The sequence below is a fragment of the Coloeus monedula genome, assembly GCF_965178545.1.
Source record: "Coloeus monedula genome assembly, chromosome: 2".
NCBI lineage: Eukaryota > Metazoa > Chordata > Aves > Passeriformes > Corvidae > Coloeus > Coloeus monedula.
The window spans coordinates 39,130,029-39,138,564 of NC_138782.1; the positions used below are offsets into that span (position 1 = coordinate 39,130,029).

The 8,536-nt window shown below is 39.3% G+C and overlaps 1 protein-coding gene across 3 annotated transcripts; it reads left to right on the forward strand.

Annotated features, from left to right (window-relative positions):
- The first annotated feature begins 53 nt into the window (after nt 1-53).
- Nucleotides 54-8,524, forward strand: GPATCH11 (G-patch domain containing 11). 3 transcript variants are annotated; one of them, XM_082302725.1, is made up of 9 exons: nt 54-439; nt 538-764; nt 1,602-1,643; nt 1,723-1,843; nt 2,536-2,626; nt 3,782-3,886; nt 4,702-4,783; nt 5,342-5,427; nt 8,399-8,524. In XM_082302725.1, exons 1-8 carry the CDS (start codon nt 393-395, stop codon nt 5,395-5,397), a joined length of 771 nt encoding a protein of 256 aa, XP_082158851.1. In that variant the 5' UTR covers nt 54-392; the 3' UTR covers nt 5,398-5,427; nt 8,399-8,524. The 3 variants fall into 3 exon arrangements, with proteins under 3 accessions (XP_082158851.1, XP_082158852.1, XP_082158850.1); XM_082302726.1 differs by having other exon boundaries at nt 8,426-8,504; XM_082302724.1 differs by lacking the exon at nt 8,399-8,524 and having other exon boundaries at nt 5,342-5,675.
- Nucleotides 8,525-8,536: the final 12 nt, after the last annotated feature.

An 8,536-nucleotide genomic window follows, 5' to 3' on the forward strand; every position in this document is an offset into this window, starting at 1 on the left:
GCAGGCGCCGGCGGGCGGGGGCGGCCCCGCGCAGGCGCCGCGGTGCGGCCGGGCCGGGCCCGGTGGGTGCGCGGTTCCTGCGGCTGCTCCCGCCGCTGTTCCCGGGGCTGTGCCTGCTCCTGGCGCTTGGCTGCAGCTCGGCGCGGGCTCCCGGGCGCGGAGCGGCGTCGCGGCCGCCGGTAGCGGAGCCCGGAAAGACGCAGTGTGGGCGCGGAGGCGGGCGCGGGTGCCCCGGGGCTGGCGGGGGCGGCCCGGCCCGGCGGGTTCAAGAGTTTTCGTCCCTCGGCCCCTTGGTCCCCCGCCGCGCAGGGGCCGCGCAGAGAAATAAAATGCTCGGTAACACGCACGGATAGTGTCCATAGGCGAGGCGTCGGCAAAGAGGCGTGCTAAGCATGGAGGGAGATGAAGAGGAAGACTATATGTCTGATTTATTTATTAAGTAAGTATGTAGTTCTTTTTTTTTTCACCCCTCTTAAGTGATTGTAAACATGTTCAGAAATAAAAGCGCTAATGTTTGCTGGAATTATTAACTCGCAGGCAGGATGTAAGGCCAGGCTTGCCCATGGTGAGGCGGGTGAAGGAAGCTCTTCAGAAAGAAGAAAAGCAAAAAGAAGCCAATGAGAAAAACAGACAAAAAAGCATAAAAGAAGAAGAAAAAGAGAGACGCGACTTGGTACTGAAAAGTGCACTAGGCAACGAGAACAAAGGCTTTGCTTTGCTCCAGAAGATGGGCTACAAGAGCGGCCAGGCCCTTGGCAAAAGTGGTAAGTTTGTCTAGCTCTGGAAGCATGTGCCTATATTCAGCTATACCTTAATATCTTACAGACTGCAGCTGTCACTTCATTTGTTGACAGGTCAATAAGTGCCTCTCAGAGAACCACAGCATTATGAAACTGTGAAGGTGCTGTAACAGAACAAAATATGAGAGCAAATTCCTAAAACTGGAGTAAAAATAGTACAGATTATTGAGGGGTGCAAGGGAAGAGCAGCACTTGCAGCTCAATAAATGCACTTCCATACATGCATGTCTACAGAAATTGCATTAAGGATGTTTTGATGGTTTTGCAAAGCTAATAGTGTTCCAAAACCATCAAACCCTCTTGAAATTTATAGTTGGATTCTGAAAAAGAAATGGTGCACACTGGTCTACCCTTATGAAGCCTTAATAGATGAAGTAAAATCAGTAAAACAAGGAGTCAATAACTGCTGTGCCAGTTCAGCGTCTCTAGCAGACAATCACAAATGAACTGGCCCAGACAGATTCTTTTTATTGTTCATCATTGTTGTGAGATTCCAGAAGGCTGTAACAGTCTTCATCACAGGCATGTAATACCTGTCATGTCAACACCATTTTCTTTCAGTTTGGTCCTGTCATGAAAAAATTACATAGGATTCCAGCAGACAAGCTGGAAAAAGAGAGGGAGTTCCACTACAGCTGTGTCATTTGTAGTGCACTAAATGTACATTGATTGGGGGATTTTCAACTTCCAAGCAAAAAAATCACAATAATGGCAAAACCAGCTTGCTGCTTGAATACACTGAACAAATCATTCTTTGAGAAAAACTTGATTTCTTAAATTGACTTATTTTTTCTCTCACAGGAGAAGGCATTGTTGAACCTATTCCTCTGAACATAAAAACAGGTTTGTGGTGCTTTCTGATTTATTTAGTTGGATATCAGAGCTTCTCAACTGCTTACGTTCATCTTTTGAACTGCCATAGGCAGAAGTGGGCTTGGTCACGAGGAATTAAAAAAGCGAAAAGCTGAAGAAAAACTGGAAAACTATAGACAAAAACTCCATATGAAAAAACAAGCAAATGAACAAGCTGCAGATCAGTTCAGGTAGTGTCATATAACTGATATTCCAAGCAATATCTGAACAAGAATTCTTTTTTATGCTTGAAGTTTGGTTTTTCTTTTAATGTGCTACTATTTTTGAATGTTTTGAATGAAAGGTTACATTACAGAGTAATTGTTTCTCAGTTCTAAAGGAAAAGTAGATGAACATTGTAATGCTAAAAGCATGTGCTGCATCATTTAGTTTTGTAATTGTTAATAATGAAAACAATATACATACTAACTTTTCTCAAGTCATATGCAACTTTTTAAACTGGAGAAACATATCATCTTTTAAAATATAAAATCCACAGATATTCCCAAGAAGTGTTGGTACAATGGTTTTAAAAATCAGGATACAGTTTTTAAGGTTCTACTGTTTCTCCTGATTTGCTTGTAATATATGGAGAAGGAAAGCTTAGGGAAGGCTGTATCTTTTGCAGATTTTTTGTAAACCACTTTTTTATGTCTTACGAAGACCTGATGAAGAAACAGTGTAGTGCGGTCAAAGAAGGTATCTTGAAGGTGTAACTGCCAAGAAATAATGTCAGAATGACTTCTTACCTTCAATTTTGTCCAGGTCTGAGAAAATTAATAGGAATAGAGTCTTAGATTTTCTGGTTTTGAAAAGCTGTGGACTAGAATGCATCTGTCACTGCGTGTCTGCCTGCTTATTTATCTCTGCTTGTTCTTAACAGAATAAGATTCAAAACCAAACAAGAAGAACGCAAGATGGAAGGGGACCTGAGAAAAAGCCAGAGGGCCTGCCAGCAATTAGATATGCAAAAAGTGAGACCTGAGGGGTTTTCTGGGGGGTTGGAAGGAAGACTTAGAGGTTAGAGATGCAGGCCACAAACAAACTAGTGTTTCAGTTTCTGAAAGTTCTTTGACATTGTGGGGTAACTAGCCTGAAGTCTTGATGTTTGGCAACACTTCAGTCCTCTTAAAATATTTCAAAGTATATGTTTGTACCATTAAGATGGTTGAAGGTGCACACTAACCTCATGGTAACTTACATGAGGACGTGTGTTTTTGCTCCTGCATTCTTGTGGTTACTTCTGCGCTGTTTGCATACAGTAGCCAGTGTCAGGCCATCATAAATAATGGTGCTGTTTGCTTCAGGTGAGGGAGCAACATCATCACACAATGATTGACATTGGGAATAGACTCTGAAAGTCATCTTATTCAGCCTTCCTCCTCAAGCAGAGTCTTGAGGAGCTTGTCTAGGACCAGGCCGATCTTCAGTATCTCTTAAGAATGGCATCATTATTGAGGGAATCAGCAGATTCACCAAACCAGCATTAAACAATCAAACAAAAAACCCCCCACAAAACTAAGTACCTTCCACGTGCAAGGAATAACATGGGTAATAGCAGTGAACTACTATAAATTTTTGCCACTGGAAAAATTCAAGGGTTTTTTTTTTTTTCCCTCTATTAACCTGTTAGAGGTTTATACCACCTCACAAGTTCTGCTGATATTGTTCAATACCACTTAGTTTGCTTCAAATGAAGTCAGCTGAATTAAGCTTAGATCATCTTTGTTTACTCTTCTTTTTTTAACTTTACCTGAGGTGGATTAGGAACCATCGTGTGATCTCTGGATAAAATATCTTGGGGCAGCACATTAAACATGCTGATAAACAAGGGTATCTGCTCACAAGCTTGGTTGAGATTATGTTGCTATGTAGCTGTGCACATACCAAACAGATGAAATAGAACTAGGTGTTAGCATTAGCATGCATTCCCTTGTTTAAAAGAAAAAAGTGAATAATCCTTCTTGTGGACTAATATACTTACCTACAGGTTTAGTAATTCTTGGTTATGCTATACATGTAAGTTTTAAAGCCTAACAACTCTCTTACTAGAAATCGGTTTTATCCAGCATCTTAGAAGAAAACCTACAAAGACAGATAACTTCCATTTAAATCCCTTATTATTTAAGGATATTGATGTTCCCAAGGAGACTTGGTTTTGGATAGAACCTGAAGAGGAAGACAAAAAGGATGAGGAAGACAAGGAAGATGAATGCACAAGCTCAGACTTAAGTGTAAGCTCTGCAACTGAATTAATGGCTCGATTCAGAATTCATTTAATACTCCTTGGAACTGTATGTGTCCATACATACATGTATAAAGGATATATGTATACATGTTGTTTTCCATGCTGTGGTAAAAGGCCTCTTTGCAATCCTAGAACAGTGAATTTTTTACATGATTAAAATGTAAATATATAGTTACATGATAAAATATAAAACATTAAACCACTGATTTATTGCTCATCTGTTTTGAGGCTGATCTTTGAAAAAAGTAGCCTAGAAATTAAATTCTAAACATTTTTGTGCCTTAGCCAAGATAATGCAAGATTACAGTTATTTGCTTTTGAGTTTTAATTTTGGATGCCTCATCTCATGTCTGAGGTTGAAGTTTAGAGTCACTAATAAATTTCTGAAAATGTTTCACAGATTATCCTAAGATGGACATCAGAAATTCACGTTTTTAAGAACTATATTACACAGCTGTTGTTAGCCTTATGTGTTTGTTTGGCAGAGATTAGGTGTGAAAAAATCCACAAAAGATATCATATACTTGAAATCAGGTAGCTAAGTAATATTTCTAGCTCTCTTCAGTGCAGGTTTCTTAACTGGAAAGAAGGAGGAGCAAACAACAGCCATTAATTTTCCAGAGATCATGAATTCCTGTGCCCTATTCTACAAACGTGGGAAACTTCACATCTTGCTGACCTGCAGTATTGTGTAGCTTTTCCATAGCATTAGGTTAAACACTTTATTTTAGCAAACCAGTAGCTCAAATTGTTTTATGTCATGTGAGCTCCAGATCATTGCATACCTGTACATATCTCTAGGTATCAGAAAAGCTACACATCCTGACGGCCTATTTGAGAGAGGAGCACTTCTATTGCATTTGGTGTGGGACGACCTATGAAGGTGAGAGTGAACCAAGCTTTTGTAGGTGCTTTACTTTGCTTATCCAGCTAGACTCCAGCTGTAGAGTAGATCCTTTGTGTTTCTCTTACTGGAGTCTTCTTAATCTACATGGCAAATTTACCTTCCAGGCTGCTGGTTTTTGCACAAAGCTTTGTACATACTGTTACTGTTAGCCAGTTTTTACATTTACATGCAGAAAAACCAAAACCAAACAAGCCCACAGACAACGAAACACAGCAACCCATACTGACGTTTATTTGAATTTCTATTAATACTAATTTAGTTTTGAGAAAATATAATTCAGATATTAAAACCAATACTATAAAAAGCTGCGAAAGGTGGCAGGTGTTTCTGAAACAATTAGAATACCATCCAGTTTCACAGTAGCAAAGAGAGTAGAATTTGTATACACTGTTTTAAAACAAATTTAAGAGTTACTAATTTGCAGACTTTGAATTCTACTTAATCTGTTCTACATAGATTCTAGAAATACTTATAGCAACCATTTTTTCCTCCCCTGAGCTGCAATTACTCACTTTTTCTCTGCTTATCCTGTAGACTCTGAAGATTTATCTTCAAACTGTCCTGGAGACAGTGCTGCAGATCATGACTGAAGCCTGTCTAAAAGAAGGAGCCTTAGATAAGTATGTATAATTCATAGTATCTTTTAGAAGGCTTGGAGCTGTGCCATACTCAAGAATTCATACCAAAATATGCAGAAGAAGAGTTTAAGTTGACAGGTTAAATTCGTACTGATGCACAGTTTAACAGGACTTAAAACTTGGTATTTGTAATTGAACTAACGTAATTGAGAGGTAGGCTATGTCTTTCACATCTTTGTTTATGCCCTGCCCAAATGATAATAAAATTCAAGTCTGAGTAAAAAAATAAATATTGGCTAGTCACTGTATAGTGTAATGTGTTAAACAGGATTTTTTCATCTTCACAGAGATGCCTAAATATCAGACTGATTTTGCTTACTGTTGTTGCTGTTGAGATGGTCACAACACACAAACACTCTCTGCCCCGAGCAATGGCAAAAAGCACATTTATTATTTACACAACCTCTTTTATACCGTTTCTTAGCTATATGTTCATTGGCTACAATACATGTTGTTTTGTTACAATACTATTGGTTGTCTATAGTGTACACACATTCTTTGCTAAACATCAGCCAGTATCCTCCCTTTTGAAGCTGTTGCAACTTCTTTCTGTTGTCTGTCTTCTTGCTTCTGCAATTCTCACGGGTACAAACATTGTATCAGGGGAAATGTCTGCGAGGCCTTCGGACTACCTGTCGGTTCCCACAACTATCTTAAACTTGGTGGGGGAAAAAAAAGCTTATGAAACATGATAGTGACATTATTTGAACCAATATTCTTCTGTATATAAAGGTGCATATTTTGCATGACTAAATAGAATTAGATCATGATGTTGGGTTTTCATTTTTTTACATAAAAATACATTTTAATAGACCTTTTATTTTTAGGCAGTAGCAGCTGTTTTTGTAACTAGCCATTTATAAAAAGGTAATGCTGAAGTATACAAATACTATGCAGGGAAAATATATCAAAAACTACCAGGACAAACTCAGTATTACTTAAGTGCAAGAAGGTGATGATACTACCAGTGCTCTGTCCAAAAACTGTAAAGGAAATTCAGCCAAAAGATTGTCACATACCAATTTTCATATTATGAATAGTTTCATAGAATTGTTTCGGTTGGAACACACCCTTAAGATCATCAAGTTGAATTATATGCTAATTCTATCCCAAGGGATGAAAAAGAAGAGAAAGCAGAAATAGCAGTATTTTGTCTGTGAGGGTATATAATTTCTCATAGATCTTGACCACTGAAAGAAATACTAATTAGTCTACAGTAGTGAAATACTTTATGTACTCCAGTCAAGGATAAGGTTAGGAAAGCATAAAGCCCTGATAGAATTCAATCTGGCCAGGGATGTCAAGAAGAAGATCAGATTCAAGAAAACGTATAGAACCCAGAGGTGCACAAGTCCATGTGACCTGATGATACGCATCCACTGGTCCTGAGGGAACTGGCAAATGAGGTTGCTAAGCCCCTTGAGTTGAGGTTGTTCAGCCTGAAGAAGAGCAGGCTCCAGGGAGACTTAGAGCAGCCTTGCAGTACGTAAAGGGGGCTGGCAAGAGAGCTGGAGGGGGACTTTTTCCAGGGGCATGTAGTGACAGGACAAGGGGGAATGGCTTCAAAGTGAAAGGTTTAGATTGGGTATTAGGAAGAAATTCTTTACTGTGAAGGTGGTGAAGCACTGGAAGAGGTTTCCCAGAGAAGCTGTGGATATCCCAACCCTGGAAGTGTTCAAAGCCAGGTTGAACAAGGCCTTGAGTAATGTCATCTATGGGAAGGTGTCCCTGCCCATGGCAGGGGCGTTGAGAGTGGATGATTTTTAAGGTCGCTTCCAACCCAAACCATTCTATGATTCTATATACGTGATTCATGATAAAGAGAAAAAAAAGAGAACCGTGTAATAAGGCCTGACAAAAGGATGTACAATCATATTTCCATTTAGCAACAAATATTTGCACAGAACCTCAATAATTTCCCTAAGAATATAAATACATTCATCTGTATTATTTCTTCTCACCCACTTTTAACCCATTTAACATTTCAGAAAAAGCATACGGTATTGTGAGGATATATATTACCTCTTTTTTACTTAGAAATCTCTGCTCATTTGCCCTTAAGGAGTTACATTGGCCCCACATCAATGAACAGTTTGACAAGATAGAGCTCAAAGACAAGCACCTGAAGGTCCAGTGTGCCTGTCTTTTCACCCTGCTCCCCACACCACACACAGTACTTTGAGTTCAGGCAAGGCTGAACTCTGAAGGATATGAAAGAAGAGTAGCAGAGAACCTGCTGGTCCCTTTTGTGGGGCTGGCAGTGGACACACCAGAGGTATTCAGTACAGTTGTTAAGGGTTAGGCTTGCCTCAGTATTACAGTGAGGGATTAAAACCTAGAAGCATGAGAATGTTTCAAGTGCTCTCTCAGGCTAGGATTTCAAATGGTTACTACTGAGAAAACTGAGAATTTTACTATATTAATAGCACCTTAAGTGTTCCTTCCCAAAAAAGACAACCATCAAAACCTAAGTTTCTCAAAAATTGAGATTTGTTCTAAATTAGAATTCCTAGAAGCAGAATGTTTAACATTTAAATTCTTAAGAAATCCTTATTTTACAAGTTTATCTTTTTAAATTCCATAGCACTGAAGATGCTAGATCACCAGCAGGTGTGAAGAGATAAAAAAGCTCCCCTTAAAGTACTGAAATTCAGTGAAGAATAACGTGCACCTATTCCTAGTATCCTTTCTACCAAAACTAGTCTTGGTATTAATGGGAGCATTCCAGTAATTATTAACAGTATCACTGAGCAAATCAGAAAGGTTTGAGTCACACCACCACAAAGCACTTCTTCAATGGAAAGCAATAGATAATCTTAAGGGATAATGGATGCAGCACATTCAGGGATTTCCCACAACCAGTTAGCACTTTTAGCACATCAACATAATCTAGGGGAAAAGGACTAGGTTCTTGTACAAAACAGCCCAGCTCACCCACAACCTGTGTTTCCAGGTAAAAATTTCAAGTGATTTCTTGCAGAAGTGCCCTGTCCTGGTCTGCAGCTGGTGGATATGAATGGCAATGTGGCCCAGGAAAAGACACACCCCAAATCTTGCTGTTGCTTCTGACATCTGTTGTCATTTCATCAAT